General features: G+C 38.0%; 1 protein-coding gene and 1 long non-coding RNA gene across 3 annotated transcripts in view; one reads left to right on the forward strand and one right to left on the reverse strand.

Moving 5' to 3' along the window:
• Positions 1-877: 877 nt before the first annotated feature.
• The window catches only part of LOC121874682 (protein Red-like), a 29,013-nt gene continuing 5,967 nt past the window's right edge, over positions 878-23,923 (reverse strand). For both annotated transcript variants that reach the window (XM_042378925.1, XM_042378926.1), the window contains 10 exons: positions 21,459-21,638; positions 18,807-18,977; positions 13,492-13,746; positions 11,577-11,751; positions 9,392-9,517; positions 8,391-8,632; positions 5,390-5,641; positions 4,550-4,667; positions 3,376-3,626; positions 878-1,410 (listed from right to left, as the gene is read on the reverse strand). In XM_042378925.1, the coding sequence (XP_042234859.1) occupies positions 1,383-1,410; positions 3,376-3,626; positions 4,550-4,667; positions 5,390-5,641; positions 8,391-8,632; positions 9,392-9,517; positions 11,577-11,751; positions 13,492-13,746; positions 18,807-18,977; positions 21,459-21,638 (1,798 nt within the window). In that variant the 3' untranslated portion in view covers positions 878-1,382. The remainder of the gene's footprint in view (positions 1,411-3,375; positions 3,627-4,549; positions 4,668-5,389; positions 5,642-8,390; positions 8,633-9,391; positions 9,518-11,576; positions 11,752-13,491; positions 13,747-18,806; positions 18,978-21,458; positions 21,639-23,923) is intronic.
• On the forward strand, positions 16,181-16,757 carry LOC121874684. Its single transcript, XR_006090473.1, has 3 exons — positions 16,181-16,236; positions 16,349-16,537; positions 16,700-16,757. It is a non-coding gene; the product is annotated as an uncharacterized LOC121874684 (long non-coding RNA).

A 23,923-nucleotide genomic window follows, 5' to 3' on the forward strand; every position in this document is an offset into this window, starting at 1 on the left:
CGCATAGGTAATATTCCTGAAAATCTAAAAAAAAAAAAAAAAAAAAAAAAAAAAAAAAAAAAAAAAAAAAAAGGCGTTCAGATTTTGTCCGAAATCCGGATTAAAGGGGTCCGAATTAACGAGGGTCGACTGTATATTTCATTAGCCCATATAGCGCGCAGACTTCTACATATAATCAACAACCTCACCCCGCCAGGACTCGAACCCACGATCTTGTGTTAATGCTTGATTAAATAAGCTTTGTGTCGTTAAATATACAGCAAGTCCTCGTTTAACGTTGCCCCGACAACGTTGTTTCGTTATACGTCTCTACTCTTTAGATACCCATGATTCAGACAACGTCCAGCCGATTCAGTATAACGTCGTCACAGACTACTTTGTACGGCGCATCACCCTCTCTCACCCAGTCAGAGCCACCCTCCGGGTCTCAGTGACTCGCCATCCTTCCCCCCCTCTCCACTACCCACCACACACTCACTCCACCCATCAGTGAGTACAATACAAAATGATTTAGTTTATTTATCTTTTTGAATGTATAATATATAATATTTTCCATAAAAATTCCATTGAATTTATATATATGTAATGTATTTTATGGGGCAAAGGGGGGCCGGGGAACGTAACTCCCGTGTTTTATCTATTTCTTATGGGGAAAATTAATTCCGCTAAATTCGCGGTTTTCAGGAAAGGAACCACGTTAAACGAGGACTTACTGTAGCACTGTATTAGCCGCATTCTGACCCAGAAACCTTGCTCAAAATCATCAAGAATTCATGATCATGATCGTTCAGTAAAATTGCTCCAAAAACTTAAAACAAATTTCTGGGAAATTACTCAAAATACCTTTCAGTCCAGAAATTGCTAATAAAAGTGATTGTGTGACTGTGGCTTTAATGACCTAAAAAGAACTTCATAGATATAATTTCTTTCTACACTCAAAATCAACATATAAAAGTTCAGAAATTATTTACTGTGCATCATACATTACCAAGAGAAATGCTGCTTAATATTTAAGCTATACAAGAATTTTGAAAATTGCATGAAAGGGTTTATACTTTAGTGCAATATTAATTCTTTTAACAAATATTTCACCCCACTCCTCAAAAAAAAAAATAAAAATAAAAAAAAATAAAAAAAAACTACAGTATATGCAAATGAGAAAAGTCTTGTTCCATAATTTTAACGAAACAGCACATGTGAAGATATTCTACATATGTTATATTGAAACAAGGATACAGGTATACCACACCTAAAATGGAATTAATACTAATATTTCACTCTGGGACAGAAGTGGCTCACACAATTCATTACTAAATACAAATACAATGTGGTGCTTGAAAACTGCTTTTATAATTCCTGGATATTTGCCTTCCTTCAGCTTCTTAGTAATCATATCTTGGTGCCTTCTCCCTGAAAAAGAAAGATGTCTGTCAAGAAGTATCCAATGGACAACCTATGATAACATAATTGTTGGTTATAAATCTCCATTTCAAAACTTACCATTTCTGAAGAATAACTACATACCATGAAATAGTAACAGTGGGTCCCCTAAGCATTAACTGCCCATTAGGTACAGTGTGGAACTGCAGATACAGCACACTATGCACTAAGCCTTCAGAAGAAAAGAGGCAGCATGGTTGGTACTGCACTCGACTGCCTTCACTTGTAAAGTTAGGTACCCATTTACAGCTGGGTGGACTGGGTGTGCACAGGGATCAAACTATCGACCCATAGGACAGGAGAGGAGTGCTGTGTCAACTCTACCGCAACACTCCAATTACCATAAAGCTCTGTAAATCCTACTCGAAAGTGTGTTTCAGACATACATAAGGGTGAATGACCCCATGACCATAGTGACAATACCCCATTTCAGAATTATACCACAAAATTGGGTAGGTAGGGACTGCAACAAGTCTATGGAGATATAGTAAACTCTCGCACTTATGGACAATTAGGGAGGAGAGGGTGCCTGGATGAACTAGGGGATGAAGGCCCATTAATGATAATCATAATATTGTACATGGATTTCACTGACAAGGGTAATAACAATAATAATGGTATTAAATAATAATAGTGATGATAATACAATAATAACAACAATAATAATAATTATACAGTACCAGTGTATTAATCTATAGACAGTAATGTTATTATTACTGTATATCAATACAATATTATTTTAACTAGTCTCCTTTTATTTTAATACAGCTTGCAGAATCCAATGGTTGTCGTAGAGGTCGAAGAATTGGGACTACAGGTACTCCCCGACTTACGACTGACTCGACTTACGTCCACCCGCACTTACGACCTGCCTCAGTCGTACCAAAATTTGGTCAAATTATGTATTTTTGAGTCCCAAAGTCAGTACACAGACAAACTTTTCATCTGCAATTCACTTTAAAATGGCTGGCAAGCTTAAAAGTGAGTGTTTTGTGGTGCTGAAATGAAAAAGAGACCCAAATTTTCGATTTTCTGTGTGTTATTTAAGCATTTCCGACTTACGACCTGGATGTCGGTCCCTAACCCCGTCGTAAGTCGGAGAGTACACCTACCTGTATATTTCATTGCAAATGACTGCAGGGAACCCTGAATATTTCGTATATCAGACACCGTTTGCTTAGAGATGCCATATTCACGACAACATCTTGCTACAGACCAACCACTCTCTAACTTCTGAAGCAACTCCAGCTTCTGAGCTGCGGTAAGCTGCCTGCGCTTCCTTTTGGTTGTCATCACTACACAACAGTGACAAGGCACAAGAAATCAGGCACAAAAACAGTCACAAGGCACAAAATACACAGGAACAATAAAAGGACATGATCAAGAGGTAGCGGGATGGTGTGTACACACCGAGACTACAGGCGAGACTGAGGAGGGATGCGTGCTGTGACTAGCGGTGGGAGATGCGGACTGGGTCTGTTTTAGTAGCGGGGGAGTAAACATGGCATTCGGACTGAGAGAGAGAGAGAGACCGGATAGGAATTTGCCACATCCACACGTCGTCCAGACCAACTAAAATCCGGATCTGAGAGGTCAGTAAGTGAGAGGGTTTATTGTATAACATAAAATATAAAGCCCTACTTAAAGTACAGTAAGTGGAAACAGTTGAATGGGTTTGTTGACAATCCACACGCAGTGACGCATGCATTTTATCAGATATGATTCGCAATCAATGTTTGGGGCCAGCATTATTGCCGACCATTTTATTGGCCAAAACAAGTGGTTTAGGTGCAGTTCCCATCAACAAGAACTACATTTCATGAAAGTATTTAAAAGTCTTATTCAATAAGAATAAATTTTTATATAAAAAAACTCTGAACAAAATAAAAATTTATATTACGCATTTTGAATTATGACATACTATACAGTACTTACGGAGCTCCAGAGCCTGAATCATTGTCTTTACGTCTTTTCAGGATCTGCTGGATCTGTTGCCATTCCCTGTTTAGTTCAGCATTACGGTCCTTTTCCTTGTTGCCTCCTATGCGGCGAGTCTTCCGACCATCAGCCATCTTTACACCATACTGGAAAGCAGCTTTTGGCATAGCTTCTCGCTGATTCATGTAATCACTGTATTCTTCCTGGGTATCAAAGTCCCAACGACCAACGGGACCTTTCTTGTTCCCCTGCATTTAAAAAAGCACAAAAGAGGAATTAGGTCTTCTAAATTAAATCTTACATACTCTGTGTACAGTACTGTCTATGATAATTATAATATTTTTGCCCCCAGGCCCTGATGTAGGTCATTGACCTGTGCCATGGTGGGCTAATCCCGTATAGGAAAAAAAATAGTTATATAAAAGGGAAGCTATTAGGCTAATTGCTATTTTCCTTAATAAATGAATATGTTTTACTGTACAGTACTGGATGAAAAAAAAATGGTATTAAAACACTTGATTTGGTTAAGAATCTCAAGGGCTAATGACAGGAAAATCAGTTGGCAACCCCATGTACCTCAGTCTTTATTCAGCCTGCATACATATCACACACATTATTGTAGACTTTACCCTATATTCTTTGTCCCTCAAAGATTTTTTTTAAGTTCATTTACATTTCTTTTGATTCAAAATGTTTTGATTTAAAAATGTTTGTTCATAAAAAGCTGTTATGTGAGTCACACTCCACCAATTTCATTCTTTTTCCTCTTCATCCTCCTTTAAAGCTACATTTTCTATTGCTTAGCAATTTAGACTTTTTTTTACAGGATTAGCCCACCAGGGCACAGGTCAATGACCCACATTAGGGCCATTTTTCCCCCTTTCCATGTTTATATTCTATTAATGAATGATATTATAAAAGAACACATAAAAACTAAGAATAATACAGTGTATCAAATTGTAAAGCAAAACGTCAGTTATGTTGGTGTTTTTGAACCTACTACCCCCTAACCCCTTAAATCCCATTGAATCAAACTGTTACTATAACACAATTTTCCATAACACAATGTTCTTCAGGAATGCAACTACTGTGTTACAGGAGAACTGATTGTACAATGAACTGAGATATATGATTAAGAAAAACTCAAGATAAAAATTTATAGAGAACTAACCATGTCCATCTTGGTGTAATCAGCTTCATCATCTGAATCATCAATGGCATCCTGCATCTCTGCCATACCAGGATAACATTCTGTATAGTAGTCATCCCCCACCAGCAGACTATTAACTCTGAGGAGAAAAAATGTGGTTTGGGTGAGCAATATTTATATATTTGAATGAAGGATAAAGAGTTCCACTGTGGTACCAGGTAATATCTGAATAAAATCTGAAAACAAAAACTAAGCAAAGGAGTAGGGTTTGCCATGCTAGTTTTCAAGTTGATAATTAAGTCCAGTTAGGTATAGATATGAGGGTAATCTCAATTTAGCAAGACATTTAACACTAGTTAAGTTGTAAACCAATTCAACTCAGTGACCAAAAGAAATGAACTTCGAATATCTTCCTAAGGCATGATTTTCTCAGATTTTTCTACCCAAAAGGTAGCATTAGAAATAATACTATTTTCTTGGATAATAATTCAGGTGAAACCTTTGTAAACCAGCCTATAGAAGTAAAAAAAAATTAGGAACAGGTCTCACAGACCAGACTGGATACAGACATTTTAATAGTCTTTACAAAAATAATGATTTATGAAGATCTTAAAAAAATCTGTAACATATAATACTGATATAATAATGTGTAACAGCCAATGCTTTGCACTATCCATCCCAGAACAAGAGATAATGTGGCAAATGAAGCAACTACCTGTATATAGTAAAACTATGAGAACAGGTTACATAACCACCCATATTGATGGCCACTGGAAGCAGCAGATTTAAGTGTTGAAGCACGAAGTTTCACCATTATGGTTACCAAGAGTCTAACATGAGTACATGGAAATGGAATCTTACTGCTTTGGTGGTTGCTGTTGTGTTGCCAACTGTTGTTGACCTTGAGGTTGCTGTTGTTGTGTTAGCTGTTGTTGAGACTGCTGGGGCACTTGAGAGATTTGTTTGTCAGCTTTAATATCTGCTCCAGTGGGCCATTGTGTCTGTAACCTTTCTTCTGCAGCACGCATCTCATTCTTCACTTCTTCATGTGCTGACCGGCTGAAGTACGAACGAGGTTTTCGTTCTCGTTCATGATCTCGATCACGATCATGACTAAAATAAAATACAGTATGAGCTAACAGTACATGACAATAATTTTTTATGTATTAAATTAATTAAATATACAGTATTACCCCGCCTAACGCGGTTTCACTTAACGCGTTTTATCATATACGCGGTGCCTCGCCAGAGCTGAACTTTCACTTAACACGGATTTTTTCCACATATACACGGTGAGTGTCCGGCTCGAGACGCTATTTTTAGATTTGCGCCACCCGCCACCCTGCCTGACTGCCTGTTTTAGCTCATAAAATTCATACAAATTACCCGGCCAGAATATAATTTACATTGCTGGAATTCTTATAATTTGGTGATCATTTTGAATATAAACATCATATATTTTGCATTAGACATACAAATTTTAGATAACATTTTTTCTCTGGGTAACTATGTTATCTTTTGTGCAAAATATATGACATTTATATTCAAAATATTCCTGGTCTTACAAGGAATCCAGCAATGTCAATTATATTATCCTAACTTTAGTTTGAGGTATTATTTATTACAAAAAAGTTAAGTATTCTGGTTTTCCCACACATCTCCTTGGGACGGTTGGTGGGGGGTGGGGGGGAGGGAGGGACCGACCGACCATCTGTTACCCCGTGAAGAATATTTTTTTTTTTATTAACTGAAGATATTTGTTTTAGCTCATAAAATTCATACAAATTACCCGGTCAGAATATAATTTACATTGCTGGAATTCTTATAATTTGATGATCATTTTGAATATAAACATCATATATTTTGCATTAGACATAAAATTTTTAGATAAAATGTTTAATCTGAGTAAGTATGTTATCTTTTGTGCAAAATATATGACGTTTATATTCAAAATATTCCTGGTCTTACAAGGAATCCAGCAATGTCAATTATATTATCCTAACTTTAATCTGAGGTATTATTTAATACAAAATGTTAAAATTTATTTTTTTCACCCACTCTTCTCTTGAAGGGACGATTGGTGGGGGGTGGGGGGGAGGGTTGGGACTGACCGCGCGGTTGGAAGAGGGGGGAGGCAAGGTGGGGTACTTTGATTGACAGATAGTGTCGTGAAGATTATTTTTTTTTTTATTAACTGAAGATATTTGTTTTAGCTCATAAAATTCATACAAATTACCCGGCCAGAATATAATTTACATTGCTGGAATTCTTATAATTTGGTGATCATTTTGAATATAAACATCATATATTTTGCATTAGACATACAAATTTTAGATAAAAATTTTTTCTGAGTAACTATGTTATCTTTTGTGCAAAATATATGACATTTATATTCAAAATATTCCTGGTCTTACAAGGAATCCAGCAATGTCAATTGTATTATCCTAACTTTAGTTTGAGGTATTATTTATTAAAATTTAGTGGTTTTCCCCAAAAAATTTCTCAGAGAGGGAAGAGCCGGCAGTGTAGTGTGAGAAGAGGGGGAGGGAGTTGAGTCCATTATTTGAATGGACATTAACTTGGCGACTGTATTTCTCTATTTCTCTTAAGTATTAATTGTGTGCATGTACCATCATAAAATTAAGATGTTATTTTTACTACAACATAGTTATGTGTCTTCAAAAAGTGGAGTTTGGGGGTCGGGCTGGTTTCTATTGGAATTAATCCCATATGTTCTGTTGTTCACTTAACGCGGATTTCACTTAACGCGGATTTCACTTAACACTGGACCCTCTGGGTTCTATTGACCGCGTTAAGTGGGGTACAACTGTACAGTACAGTATGTGCACTATTGTAGTACTACAGGTATTTATTGATACATCTCATATAATAAGATATTCTTATCTTCAACACTGAAATTTTATTACTATTATTCATGCTGTATTTGAGCTACATCTGTTCTCTCCTCCAACAGTTATAAAATAAATAATAACAGTTATTTATTAATGTCTTGTGTGAAATCATGCTTATCACCTCAAAACAATGCACAGCCACAGTATGATAACATGATCTTATGATATTTAGCTTCATGTACAGCCAGTAGCAGTTTAATGTAGAGGGTGTCCATGATGAGTGGTAGTAACTTCAAATCTTAATAACTCAGTACTGTACTGTATGTATTGTAAATATAAAATTAAATAAATAAATTTTTTTTTAGCAAATCTTAAGATTTTGCAATGGCCTAAGAACGATCAGGACTTTCTTAATGTCTGGGCAAATCATGTGGAATGGGAGAGGAAATCCAATTCACTGATCCCTTCTTTAGTCTAACATAACCTCACAATTTCATTCTTTCTTTGAGGCATGTCAAAAATGCTGTACATTCACCTTGGGTGACAGTCTACACTGACCTCAATGACTGAATATAAATTAAAACTGCTATTGTGACACCAGAGATGCTGGCCAACAACTGGAGAGATGGAATATCATTTGGACATTGACAGACCTAAATGATAAGCATGCTGAAGTTTATGAATGTGAAACCACCCCGCTCACTGACATCATCAAGATGGCCGCCCAAAGTGACTATCAACTTACGTTACCGATCGTTATTGTGTTGAAATGTATCATTAACGTGTTGACGTGTGGCATTTCATTACTGTCGTTATTGTGATGACTCGTTAATGTGAAACTCGTTAGTGTGAAGTATGTACTGTATCCATTTACATCTGGGTGGACGGAGAGAGCCCGGGTCCGAACCAGTAATCCTTAGGACTAGAGCGAGTGCTATATCCTTTCTTTACATGGTAATAGTAAGATAAAAGATGACTAAATTTCTTAAATATGGCAAACAAAAACATACCGATCACGATCTCTGTCTCTGTCCCTGTCACGTTCACGACGATCCTTTTCTCTATCCCTGTCTCTGTCTCCTCTTTCTTTCTCCCGGTCCCTGCGATCACGTTCACGATCTCTGTCTCTTCCTCTTTCTCGGTCACGGTCACGATCTCCACGATCTTTGTCTCGGTCACTGGCCTTCCCTACAGATGGGACATAATCTCCAATTTCCCCATAGATACTGTCATCAGCTCCAGTCCTACCAGCCTGAAAGTAAAAGGGTACATATTATTTTTCACAGAACATAGATTGAAAAGCTATGTAAAAAAAAAAAAATAAATAAATAAATACAAAAATTAGAAATGATATGCATAAGATCTAAAGTTCACCTTATGCTAAATGACCTAAACGACAACACCAAGAACTGTAGTAGCCAATACACCCTGAAGTGTCTTAAAGAGTATGATGCTTAGTGCTTGTAATACATATACAAAGAGCAGGGAGTGTCAGTCTATTGCAACTGTCCTCTTGAAATATTACACAAGAAATTAATTAAAAACTGCCACATTCCCTATATCCTAAGATGACACACAGTAGTCTTGGTGGGTAGTATGCTAACTAGCACATTGCTCTAACATGGTCTAGCATTCAGAGGCAAATCCATCTCACCTGCAGTGATTTTGTGAAGAAATGGGAAGGGTAATTAGTGCCTCCAAATTGATTAATAGATCAACCCTGGTTGATATCATAGGGAGTCTGAAGATACAGAACCTACAGTAAGTAACCCTGAATTACAAGAGCTGTCTGGCTTGAAAGCAAAAGCCAGAAATAAAGCAGCTTTAAAGGCACGGATGTAACCTGAGTTGAATCCCGTCACATTAACTTGAAATTTCATTCTAAAATTTTTTGTTGCAATGATCTAAGATATGGTAACAGCACCCCCAAGCAAACTGGTTTTATTATATCTATCGCATTTTTAAGACTTTAATTCTACAGGAAAAGTTGACAAAAGAAAGAAATACTTACAGCTTCATTTTTGCCTTTGTCTTTCTTTTTTTGTTTCTTGTTGGCACGTCCAGTGCGGAGATATGACAAAATCTGAGTGAGTTTCTGGATCACAATGTCATTCGTCGTGAATGTTGCTTGCATATTCTAAAAAGAAAAAAAAAGGCATGTAAAAAATCTGAACACAATATTGTACTGTGTAAATAAAATCAGTTCTAATCAAGATAAAAAAAATAAAATAAATAAATAATCCCGAATAGTTTATCTAAAAGTTTGGTTAAATAACTACAGTATATACTCATGTATGTATGTGTATATGTATATATGTATGTATATATATGTATGTATGTATGTATGTATATATATATATATACTTCATTTTTAGTCCATATAACACGCGGACTTTGAACATATAATCAACGACCTCACCAGCAAGGAATCGAACCCTCGACCTACTGGGTGGGACTAGGGAACGCTTACCGGCTAACCCACAAGGACACTAAAAGCAGTCCTAGACTCTGTTATATTTCACACAAAGCCTGTTCATCGAGCTGATGGAGCCGTGAACCTCATTGGGAAACTGCCCGTGCCTCTTATGTGAATATATATATATATATATATATATATATATATATATATATATATATATATATATATATATATATATATATATATATATATATATATATATATATATATATATATATATATATATATATATATATATATATATATATATAGAAAATCGCGTAATAGAAATAACAGGGCTTATGGAGAAAATAGGGTTAGGTGCAGATTACTCGAAATCGAAAAAATTTAGTAGTTAGCCTAACACAAAGGATAGCACAGTCTAAATACAGTGGGGTATGCTATAACGAATCTAATTGGTTCTAGAACCTTGTTCGTTATAGCATTCGTTTGTTATAGGATTAATCCGTTCCAGGCCCCCAAATACAACCACTTAACACTGAAAAATATAATATAAAATTGTAAAAATTGTAAAAAAGTGCATAAATATGCATCTAAACCCCTGAAATAAAGAATATCATTAATATTTGTAATAAAAAAACAATAAATTAGAAAAAAAAAAATTAAATAATGTTCGTTGTAGGAGTTTCGTTCGTTATAGCATTCTCAATTTTATAGGTAAAACCGTTCGTTATAGGAATATTCGTAGTAGGATCCGTTCGTTATAGCATACCCCACTGTATACCCATACTTGAATTATATGTCGAGAAATTTTTTTTTTTAATTTATTCATTTGTATTAGAAAAACTCACTCCATCTAAACATCAACACCACTCCTGAAACATGTTTAATTTCTAGCCAAAAATATCATGATAAATATGATGATCTTAAAATATTAAATTCAGAACTTTTGCAAATTCATGATTCACGACGATTTCCAAGAACGTAACCCTCGTGAATACGGGGGAAAAGTGTATTTACATTTGGGGGACTTTTTTTTGTGTCGTCAATGGGAAAAATTACTTCAATTTACAAAAAGGTTTTCAGGAATATATCCCTTTCATAAATCAAAGCATTCCTGTATACTGTACTGCACTGGGAGTATACAGTGATGATTGCCTGTAAAAGTGATTAGCTAAAGAGCTGTTCAATAAAACCTTAGTGCTAGAAATAAGTCATCTTTCTTCTCGTTTTTCCCAATACAGGTATATATTTAATTTTAGCCTGGCTGCTCTACTATCCAACAAATTTGTCCATGCTGTATTCTCTAAACCAATTTCTTAGATTCATGTTACTAATGTTCTATTTCTTGCCATTAAGTCCTTCCTCAAGTAATACATAAAATTTACAAATTCACAAATCTGGCATATTCTAAAATTACTGTTCAGGGGGTCCCTGACTTACAAACATCCGTCTTATGAATGCCTGCCACTATGAATGGGGTTAAACTTGGAATTTACAGTATTTTATTTACCTGGTGACTTATTTTTTACTTTCATTTACTGTATTTTGTCATTCTATTTCTTCTTTTGTCTTAAATTAATTGATTTTAGATGTATATAAGGACTTAGGCTATGATATAGTGGCATTTTAAACATTGTTCTGTAAGTAGGTATGCACATAGCATGTGTTCCGATTTATGTACAAATCCAACTTAAGAACGTCCTCAGGAACGGAACCCGTTTGTAACCTGGGGACCCCTTGTACTCTATACAGATACAAAGAAAAATCTGTTTACCTCAATGCCCTGGAGGTCAGCTTTGGAGCGGATTACAGTGGTAGGAATATCACTCTCAGCAACTTCATCATCGAGGTCAATAGCATATGCCATACGACCAGTGAGAAATAAGTCATTGAACTCTGCTGGCTTTGTGTTGAAAACGCTGCTGAAAATACGTCGTCCAGTGTTTGTTCTAAAGAAAAAAAATTAAAATTATGGAATACATGTGTTTACTATTGTAATGAAAAAAGATTTGATCCTGTAATCACATTTTATGGATGAGTCCAAAAACAAGGTGGCTTATGTTTTGCATTCAGTAAGCAATTGGTACAGAACCAGGAGAAATAACTGTGATGACTGGGATTTATCTCATAATAAATTTATCTTCCCCTGCTGCAAATGTCACCTTGAAACAGATAATAAAAGCAAGGGTTTACTCTACAGTAAACTACAGTGTGGTGGCTTGATGATCATGTGATACCAGTTTAGTTCAAACATAATGGCTCTCAGACATTGACTTCCAATGACTCCTGGCATACTTTCACAATAACCAAAGAGAGGGCCAAAGACTTTGAGTCACTTTGTTCCAAGTTTGGCCATAAAATGGTCATCAAAACATCTACTGTACCATGTCAATGGATAATCTCTCTGGAGTCCAAATATGACTAAGGTAGTAAGTTGTACCAAAACAGCATTTGGTTGCTATCTCCGAGGTGACAAGTTGGGCTTGTCTTTCAAGATAAGTGCACATAAACAACAAACAAGGTTCTGGCTTTCCAATGTGTTCTCTCTCTAACTTCCAAATGTGAAAATTCTAGAAAAGGGAGAAAATGTATACTGAAAAATTAATACCCTGATTAGCTTTCGGGACACGTTCCTGGAAAATTGAGCGCTATTCTTATACTGTATTGCATATATGGTGATGCGTTCCTGATGATATTATTTTTTACCTAGGTGATATATACAGTACTGCATGTGAAGGGTACAGGTATTAAAAAATACACACTATTACAGTAGCATATCTCTTCAAATTAATGAATAACAAATAAACAAAGTACTGTACTGTACAATATTGTATTATGAATGACATGTTGAGTGAGAGACATGTGTTGGTGAGATGCAGCGGGTGGGAGGGAGGGAGAGAATCTGCTCTGGATGAAACTAATCCATCTCTGCATCACTGAAATTATGATTTAGGTGGTGATAATAGAGGTAGTGGTGATGATGGAGGTAGTGGTGAGGGAGACTGTGGTAAGTATTGAGGTGATGCATCTGTCAGTTTCTTTGGTAACACTGCCAGATGCTATTGAACAGCTGATGTTTATCCAACAAAACTGAGTGTAAATATAAGAGTAACGTTGTACCCCTTCAACATTACGTTACACAACATTATAAAATATGGAGTGAGAAAGCAGAAAGGTGGGGATGATTAGAGGTGGAGTGGAAGGGAGTAGCAGCACACACCAGGTGTGTTGCCAAGTGCTCCTTAACAGCTGATCTTCAACCCTCTACCATGTTTTTGTGCTTCAGTTAGCCACACAGAATTTTGTCATACAATAAGACCTACACTTACTATAAAATTATAAAATGCATTTAATAATCAACTGTAGTCATGGGTACTCACTAGAGTACAGTATAAACAAATAGAATTGCTGTCGGTGTGTTGTGAGTGTTCGGACCGAGACTTTTGACATCTTTTATGGATTTTCATTTTTTCCCAAGTAAATCTAGAGCTCCAAAATGCAAGCAAGAGCACTATAACAAAACAGCACTTTAAGGGGTAGTGCTAACCGGTGTATTACTGTATCAGTAAGGTGAAAAGCAAAGAAAGAGCAAGAAAGTTTGGAGGTGGTGCATCAAACTAAGTAATCCATACATATGGACCTGTATTAAACAAAAATATACTTATTATAAAATTCATGTTGATACTTGCTTGAATATCAGCTCATCTTCCTCTTGCTGAGGAACTACAACGGTAGTTGGCGGTTTCTTCTCTTTTGGTGCATCAGATGAAATAGGCCTCTCTATTTCTACCAAAACTTCAGATTCCTTAATTTGGATTTCTGATCGCACCTTTTGTAACAATGCGTAATCTAAACCTTTTACTAAATGTGTGTGCTCCATGTCACCACCCAAGAATTTGGACTCTTGAATCATCTGTTTCCGACGTTCAGCAGCATCCAACCCCCTATAATTAGAAACATTGTCATTAACATTAAAAGCTTAAAGATACATTCATTAAATAGCTCATTTAAGCTGATAGCATTATAAGTACAGTAGTCAAACCTTATTCAACAGTTTTCTCAAATACAGATTTGATTATTAGCTCTAAAAAAATTCTGGCACTTATTTGACAAACAATGAAAAAAATGGTTTTACAGATGGTCTGAATTTGAAACTGGCATGCACCTGGCCCCGCACCCAACAGTACTTGGTATTTCAAGCCATTTGCTGGCACCTGCACTGTTTACCCAAATTTCTCATGCCATTGCAAGGTCATTAGGTGCCTTTTCTGCCTACCCACAGGCTTTGCTATACTGTACTGTGTAATATTCTGCACCTGTAACTGTACTTTGGAGCAAATATGTAAAGACCCTCAGAATGATAATGCAAAGAAGTGAGCAAGGAGGGTTATAACACTACCCAATAATATAGTGATTTTAAACAAGTTATGCAGCAGTAAAAGTGAGGCAGCTGTTGGTCTACTCAAAAGAATTAACAAGGTGAGTAGGCATAAAATTCGTATTAAGGAAATGATTCATGCTAGTATCAAGGGTTCTATACCATTAAGTGCTAAGGTGTCTTAAGTACATACCCAGAAGAAATCCTAACTTTGTTGTTCATATACAGTACATGCACCCTAAGAATTTTATTAAGGTGGTCTTTATATGCTACCATCCATAGCTATTTACCCTTATCCTATCTTTCCCACATGATATTAAGTCTACCCAATGTGGATAAGCTGAACATACCATTTTTGAGAAACCCAACCCCCATGTTTTCACTGTATTCCTCAGATTATTTAAAATACATTTCTCCTAAATATTAATCTATATCCTAGAAGACACTCCCATCCCTAACCTGTTACACAGAGAGGATGCACAGATATCACAACACATACATGTGTGTGAATTTGTTTACATTTGATGAGATAGAGACCACAGAACATATGAGCCATTTTTTAATGTTTTTATTTTATAATGCATGGTGACAATGAGAAGAAAAGGTGGAACTTGGATACTGCTCCTTGAACAATAGGGTTGCTCATTTTTTCACACTTTTTTAAAATTGTGGGTGGGGGTGTTTTTTCCCATTATTTTGTTACTCCTGAATTCATTGGTGCCAGAATTAATGAAATCCAACATGTTCTAGGGGTCGCGAATCCAAATATAAAAAATGAATTTTTGCGAAAAAACGTCAAAACTCAAGCTTTTTCTCTTATAGATCAGCAATCGCGCTGCTTTTCACTACTTAACCCTAATGGCTGGCTAGAGCAGCTATTCAGCTTTCCATTGACACCTAATTCGATTGCATGCACCTCTTATTTGACCTTCTAAGTCAGGTCAAAGGCTGTAGCCTACCTGCGTTAACGGAGTTATAAATTCACTAGGTTCACATTGGCAGCTTTAAAACCCTGCGCTTCTTTGCAGTGTTTTGACATGTGTTGTGTTGTTGTTGGTACTGTGGTGTTATTTTATAATTTACTCAAATCTGCTATATAGTGTGGCAGTAAATTTATGGTTATCTATTTATGTTGTATTTTCTACAGGTGATTAAATTGCTCTTATGTGACCCTATTTTGTTTGCCTATTTTGTTTTATTACAAAACGTTTTTTTCTTACAGAGTTCATCTGTTTATATACATACAATCATGGAAGAGAGTGAGTCGCAGTCGGGGGAGAATGCTAAGGGGACTGTCAGGCCAACATCATCCACTACCCGTTCTGCCACTGAAATCTATCTAGTAGGCCAGCCAGCATCGTCAATTAGAGGCAGTAAACTCCCGACGATGCGTCAAGTCCTGAAGTTCTTCTTTCACACAGTGAATGAATCTGGTGACAGACAGGAGACGTTTAAAGAAACAGTGAGAAACGTACTCACGTTCTGGAATTTAGCTCGCATCAAGACTATCTCAGAGAGGGGGTGCCGGGAGAAGCTGACAAGGTTATGGGAGCACTGGAGAAGTCTACAAAAAAGTCGGGACAGGGCTGCAAAGGACAAGGTTGAAAACTTCAAGTCTCAACTTGACCTGTTGTGGGACATCGGAGCACCGGACGCCGTAGAGGACATCGAGAAGAACCGGCTGCTTACACCGGCCGACAAACAACAAGACATCGCCTTCTATCAAGACCAACGCGGAGAAAGAAAAGCGTTCATGAGTGGTAACGATAAGATTTTTGCCGCTAAGAAGAAAAAGCAGGAGGAACGAGTCGAGAAGCAAAGGTCGAAACAGGGAAGGTTCGCAGCCTGTGAACCAAGCAGCAGTGATTCGAGACCTCAAACCTCTGTGGTGGCTGACACCCCAACGGAAGTAGAAATGGAGAAAAAGGACACAGCGATACAACCTGGCAGGTACACATCAAAGCACCCTTATGTGACGGTTCAGCTTCCACGTCGCATTCTCCAAGAGCCAGCATTAAAGGAACTCGCTGACCGTCTTCGGATATCCAATAACGAAGTAAGTGTATCCATAAATGTGTTTGGAATGTTTGAAATTTCTGTTAATTATTTGATAAGCACTTAAACAGTCGACATTTTCTACTGACACCCTTGCCTGCTTTTGCTTGCAGATAGTTTCGGTGGTCGCAGCAGTGCTGCGCTCTGCTAACCCGCCAGGCGATCTGTCTGAGTTCCGGATCTCGAGAGAGACTGCGAGACGGGCGCGAGCTTCACACCGTCGTCAGGTAGCTGCCGCACAAAGGGAAGCCTTCACGCCTCCACCACATGCAGTGGTGCACTGGGATGGTAAGCTGGTTAAGGTGAGAACACGTTTAGGTACTACATTAATATTTTACCAAAGCCTAGACTATTGTAATATATTGTTAGAAATGTATCAAATCATTAACAAAAAGCTTGGAGAAAAAGGCAGCCTTGATAATTCTTCATTATCTGTCTGAATTTTTATATTTCTCTCATTTCAGAACGTCGTGGGAGAAGAAGAACACCGACAGGCCATCTTCATCTCAGGGCGCGGCCATGAGGAAGGGAAGCTGCTTGCTGTCTTGCCAGTGAAGGACGGCACTGGCCTGACCCAGGCACGCGCAACAGCTCGTGCTATCGAGGACTGGAGCTGCGCTTCAAACGTCAAGGCACTGTGCTTTGATACAACGTCGTCCAACACAGGGCGAGTCCAAGGTGCGGTTGTCCATCTGGAGGCGCTGCTGGAAAAACAGCTGTTGAGGCTTGGGTGCAGACACCACGTCATGGAACTGGTGGTGAGAGCCGCTGCCAGCAACATCTTCGGCAAAACATCGGCCCCTACGGACCCTCTCTTCCAGACTCTTAAGAAAAGGTGGAGTCAACTAGATCACTCTCAGTATCTCAGGCTGGACATTGCAAATCTACCAGAGTCTGACTGGCTCAGTCACCTCCGACACAGGACCGTTAGCTACCTGCTGACCGTCACAGAATGGGCCAGAGAGGATTACCGAGAAGCGGCAGAACTAACGCTCCTCGTCCTCGGTGTGAATCCTCTGCGCGGCACGCACTTTCTGCATCCTGGCGCATGTCACCACGCTCGCTGGATGGCGAAGATCATATACTACCTCAAGATCTACATGTTTAGCCACCAGCTAGAGCTCAGCAGTGACCTGTGCGTCAAGCTGCAGAGGATGGCGATCTTTGTGTCTCTGCTGTACACACCGGCGTGGCTGAAATCACCAGTAGCCGAGGATGCGCCTGTGAATGACCTGCAACTGCATCACGAACTCCTCCGCTACAGGGCCGTGGACTGTGAGGTGGCTGATGCGGCGCTGGCGGTCGCGAGCCGCCACCTGTGGTATCTAAGGCCACAGACCGTCGTTCTGTCGCTGTGCAGCGAGAAGTTGAGTGCGGCAGAGAAAAAGGAGATGGCGACCAAATTGAGCTGCCTAGAAGAAACGAACGACTACGCCAACGACAACTTGGTCATCCAACAGACTACACGGCTTTCCGACCTGATAGATGAACGGTCATGGATGATCTTCAAGGAGCATCATGTGTGCGGCACAGCATGGCTGATATCACCGGTGGAAGACTGGGAGAAAAACGAAGAGTTCATGAAGCTGAAAGATTTCTCCAGAAGCCTGAAGGTAACCAATGACGTGGCCGAAAGGGGAATAAAGCTTATGCAGGACTTCATTGATTCAGTCACGAAGGATGAGCAGCAGCTGCAGGATGTCATGCAACTTGTGGAAAAGCACAGGAAGCAGATGAGTGGCTTCAGCAAGTCTGCTCTGATGCAACTGTGAGAGTTGAATAGAGGGGGGATTGAACTTTCAAATTGCATCTCCTCCTAGAGTTATTGACCTATTTCAATGATGTTTGTTTTTTAAGAGGGAAATATATCATGGAAAAGACTGTGACGGCAAAATATTGATATGTGTTTTCGAATAAATGGAAAAGTCAAAACTATGAATATTTTGGAATCTGGTTCCCTTAACGCAGGTAAAGCCTTTGACCTGAACTAGAAGGTCAACTAAGAGGTGCATGCAATCGAATTAGGTGTCAATGGAAAGCTGAATAGCTGCTCTAGCCAGCCATTAGGGTTAAGTAGTGAAAAGCAGCGCGATTGCTGATCTATAAGAGAAAAAGCTTGAGTTTTGACGTTTTTTCGCAAAAATTCATTTTTTATATTTGGATTCGCGACCCCTAGAACATGTTGGATTTCATTAATTCTGGCACCAATGAATTTAGGAGTAACGAAATAATGGGAAAAAACACCCCCATCCACAATTTTCTAAAATTGGGAAAAATGAGCAACCCTATTGAACAATAACCCCCTGAGATAGGTTGCCATATTCGACTCTACTGTATTTTGCTTCCTTTTCCGAGAGGGAATTTTTCTTTCAACTTAAGCACACATGGCTAGGCCTATACCGTCTCCAAAATTAACTTTATTGGTTAAAACACTGTCACCAATAATACACAAAATAAAGAGTTGATAAAAGTACAACCCAAAATAAAATTCATAACAGGGTAAAAAAAAAAGTAGTAACATCTAGACTTATTTACATAAATTAAAAAAAATTCTAATTAAAATTTACATACGATTTGAGATCTGGAGCAACTGCACGGTAACCTCCCATGCCAGCTTGCGATGGATCTTCTGCCTGGTAGTCTGGATTTTTGCCTTCACGTCTTTCTTTAGCTCTATCACGGTACTTTTCTGCCAACTCTGCCATCTTTTCTTCCTCTTCCTTCTTGATCTTTGCATAGTAACTGTAATAAATAAAGTGGGTGCATCAAAGGGCAGAACAATAAGCAATAAATTAAATCATGAGTAGCCGGGAAAAAGAGGGTACATGTATGAAGGGAGAACAGTATCAGAGGAGATAAATATGGGTTGTATGGAGGGAATTGTTGAGCTTACATTGTTACTATTATACCAAGGGTGGCCAAACCACGGCTTTTGAGGCGCATCTTTGACACTTAATGGCTGAATACCTTTCGTATCATAATTAATATAAAAGGTACTGGTAAATAAGAAAAGTGTTCGAGCTTTATATTTATAAACTGTGAGGCCACTAGATTAAAAAATAAGTTAAATATTCAAGGTGAGTACAGTACTGTATAAATATTTAAGAATTTAAATCTTAATTTTAATGCTCGAATTTAGTCAGGTGTTGTTCATCAGTGCTGAGTCAGGTCAGGAATTATGGAGGAAAGTCAGAGGGAGGGGAAAGGGATGTGAGGGGCAGGGCAAGGGGCCCAGCCTCACGTCATGACCTGACACATTAACGCAGTGTAACACAGGATGTTGAACTGTCCAGATCTAATTGGTATGCTCTGGGTACAAGATGTGTTTACAGTTCATAAAAATAAGTAGCTTTTAAATACCATACTGTAAAATTTGTTTGACAGCAATGTCAATGAAAATTTTGTGAAGGGAGATGGCATCATCTAATTGTAAGAAGCGGAAGTATGATAATGAAAACAGAAATTTTAAACCAGAGTGGGAGGATGATTTTGCATTTACCGATAAAGGAGGTAAACCTTTGTGCCTTATCTGCAATGTGTCACTCACTCACCACAAAGCCAGCAACTTGAAAGGCCAAAAAAAAAAAAAAAAAAAAATCGTGATTATTCACCTAAATCAGAATTATGGTAAAACAAGCTTTGTAAGGTGGTACTATATGATTAAAATAATAACCACTGTATATCTAATTTTATTGGTTTGCTTGTTTTTCTTTTATCTTTTCCTCCAAGTTTTTACCAAATGTTACCAAGACAAGTAAATATAATTAAAAATATTTTTTAGCTATTTTCATCCCCTTTTCCTTCAACAATCACATTTTATGTTACTGAAATGAAAACCTGCATATTTTTTCTGAGATGTGCCCGTAGTTCATTATGTATTAAATATGCTCAGCACCGTTAAAACAAACATCACTCAAAATTTTGAAAACATTTGGTATATACTGTATTACTGAGTACAGTGCATGTATCTTAGTAATATTTGCATATAATTTTTTTTTTATGAAATGAGTATGTACAGTAACAGTACAAACTTGTGTATACTGTATTTCCTTTATGTACTGCGGCTCTCAAACATCTGAAGATAATCGTTTGCAACTCTAGGTTAAGTAAGTCTGGCCACCCCTGCAATATACAGTACAGTACTGCATACATGTGAGGCATGGACACTGGATACAAGTGGAAGAAGCATATTTAAAATTACAGAAATAACATGGCGTCATGCTCGAGAGCAATATGCCTGATGTACAGAATGCAGATACTGTACAGTAATAAGTAATAAAGGTATTACGAGATGTGAAAATATATTAAATGCCACCCAGAGATGACTAGGGTCATACTATAGTGAGAATTGGACATGAAAGACAGGTTAAATGAGAGCATAATTTAAATGTGTATACTATATTAGATAAGAGAGGGAAAGACCAAGAGGGGTATGAAAGACTGGGCTGAATGTTGGACTAAAAGTGAGGCAGATAGACATCAAAGAAGCATAGGAGTACAGGGTACCATGGAACCAGGTGGTTTATGTGAATGGATGTGCTGTTGATAAGAAATGCAAGGTTGTGTAAAGCATCAGATATAAATCAAATTGATATGATGAGGCCTTCCTGTGGAGGAACACCACAATAAAATGCCATCTGTTGGTTGCATGCCAAACTTCATTAAGACCCTTACTTTCCATTCTTTGGCTTACACATAATTTTTACTAATTGTGGTGAGCACTCCACCGTTGGGAAACTATAGGAGCTGCTGCCTTTATTAATGGAAAGAGGACCTTTCATCCAAGTGAAAGGAAGAATGTAAGAATTTGTGAAGCTGGTGTAAAACGTGTGATGTTTTATGGCAGTGAAACAAAGGCTGTTAAAGAGGATGGCATAAGAAGACTTGAGTGAGTTGAAATAAGAATAGTGAGGTGAATGTGCAATATGTGCTGAGCTAAAAGGGGAAGAGGGTATTGAGAGTACCCTGTACGTACAGGCAAAGTCCTGTGTAGATGCAGATTAAGATGGTTTGGACATGTGGAAAGAGTCAGAGGTGGGGTAGGCCAAGAATGATATGGGAGGAGGGTGTAAGAAATAACATTAGAGTTAGGAACCTGATAAGAGAGACTGCAAGAGATGGACCAGCATGGACAGCTGCCATCAGGTAACTGTGGCTAATCCACACAAGTGTGGAAAATGACTGTAAAATGAAAATAATGATGACTAATTCTTGACACATTACCTCTTTTTTTTCTTCCTCTCAGCAGCTCGGACGTCATCTTTATTTTCACGTCGCTGAGTTGGCGGCTCGGTACTAGAAGCTTTGGTTCCAGTTGAAGAAACTGTTTCTTTCTGACTCCCCGGTGGAGCACGGGGAGTCATTAACAACTTACGGAAGTCTGCATTGGTCAAACGTTGTGGTCTGAAAATATCAAGAAAAGGTAAATTACTGTACAGAGTACAGTCATGCGCTGGTTAACGTCTTAGATATGTTCTTGGAAACGTGACGTTAACCGAAATGGACGTTGTCCGATCATCACATAAACTTTTTATTTATACTTGTACTTACGTGTATGTGGAATACTATATACGTACATATACACTTTTACTCTTAAATCACTACTGTAATGTGATACAGGCGATTAATTTTTATCTCTTGTGCAAAATACATGACGTTTATATTAAAATTATTCACTGTTTTACAAGGATTCCAGCAATGCTGGGCAGTTGGGGGAGAGGGAGGGAGGGAAGGAGGGAGGGAGAGCGCGAGGGGGCTTGGGGGGAGGGGAGGGGAGGGAGAGCGCGAGGGGGCTTGGGGGGAGGGGAGGTAGTACGTTTGACAGTTGGCACTGGCCCAAGGTCTAACGCGTGTACCTGTATATTTATCAGTTCTTAAGTGACTAAGCTTCTCTCTTATAAAAAGCCAGTGACATGACCTGGGTGAATATAATTAACATTGCTGGGATTCTTGTAAGATACTGATTAATTTGAATATAAACATCCTATAATTTGCACTAGACATAACAATTTTAGTGCCGTAATCAAATTAGTACATGTGCACTCCAGCTTTGCACTAAGGTCATTTATTTCTTTTACGTTTCTTTTAGTATGGTGTGTGCATGTAAATGGATGAAAATAAATGAAAAAATTTATGTAAATCTACCCAAAAATACAGTTGAAAAACTTTTTTACAAAATGTACTACAGTATTGTACACCAATGTACTTCATTTTTTATATCCTGAGCAAAATATATGACGCTTATATTCAAATTAATCTCTATCTTGCAAGGATTTCAGCAATGCAAATTATATTATCCTAACTTTAGTCTGGGATATTATATAAAATAAATATAAAGAAATCACCAATCTTTTGTCTGGGAGGGAGGGGGCAGGAGGTGAGGTGACAGAGTGTCTGGCGTTTGTTTGTTTATTTATTTGAGATAAGATTTGACAGTTGGCACTGAAGGCCTGCCTGTGTGTTTATTTATCATCACTTAAGAGTGACAAAGCTCTTTTCATAATTTGCCACCCAAACGACCTGGGTGAATATAACTTACATTGGAGGGATTCTTGTAAGATAGTAATTATTTTGAATACCTGTATAAACAAGCTATATTTGCAAAAGACATAACAATTTTAGTACCGTAATCATTTAGTACATGTACAATACAGGTTTGCACTTAGGTCCATTGTTACTGTACAATATTGACTAAATTCACTAAATAACGTGCGCCTAGCAGCACAATCTATAAGAATACGTGATGCATACGTGACTGTGCCCGCTCTAGGGCCATTTAGGTTCGCTAGGTCCCATTATTTGAATGTTTTTTTTTCAATTTAAATTTTAATTGTTTATTCCTTGATAGAGGAAGCGGGATCCTAGTGCTGTCACTTGGTACCCCTGTACCACAACACCAGAAGCAACTGGCCAGTGTCACAAATATATACAGTACAGTACAGTCATCCCTTGGTTATAGCAACTAATTGGGACCCTGCCGATAAAGAAAGTACAGAACCTATGGGATTTATTCTAATTGGTTCCAGGCACCCCAAGACCAAACCCCAAGTTTCCCATTTTACGACCATTTATACCCACTAAATATATATATAATGTTATGGTAAATATCATAAACACACATAGGCATGGCTAGGTTTATTACAAAGTGATGAAAAGGGTATGCTTAATACTGTAGTCCACAAAACATGTACTACCTATGCTTTTTTTATTTGGTCCCCCATCATACGAGTCCGTTTTCTCTCACATCAGGACGCCTGATTCCTCCATTTTCTCTCTTAATCTTAGAGAGCACCAGAGACTTCACTATAATTAGAAATGCCACAGAATTTGAAATTGCAACCCCAATTGCAACTGGGGTTGCAATTGCTGAGGCAACTAGATATGCCTGATTACAGCAAATGTGTTATTGTCAATTTGTAGGTGAAAGATTTTATCCTCAATAGATGTAGGTTAACATTACACTTGGAGGCAAATGTTTAAAAATAGCCTAAGATAGGAAGCATATTCCTTTAACACATAATATCTGACCAGTATGGGGAGGATCATCATGTCTCCGTCAGGGGGTCGTGGAGTGGTGGCCCAGCAGGCGTCAAGGATTTTATTTGCGGGGGGGGGGGCCACGGACGTATATGCGATCGGACGTTGTTCAGTCGGACGTTAACCGGCGCATGACTGTACTTTAAATTATG

The sequence above is a fragment of the Homarus americanus genome, unplaced genomic scaffold, assembly GCF_018991925.1.
Source record: "Homarus americanus isolate GMGI-L3 unplaced genomic scaffold, GMGI_Hamer_2.0 scaffold34360, whole genome shotgun sequence".
NCBI lineage: Eukaryota > Metazoa > Arthropoda > Malacostraca > Decapoda > Nephropidae > Homarus > Homarus americanus.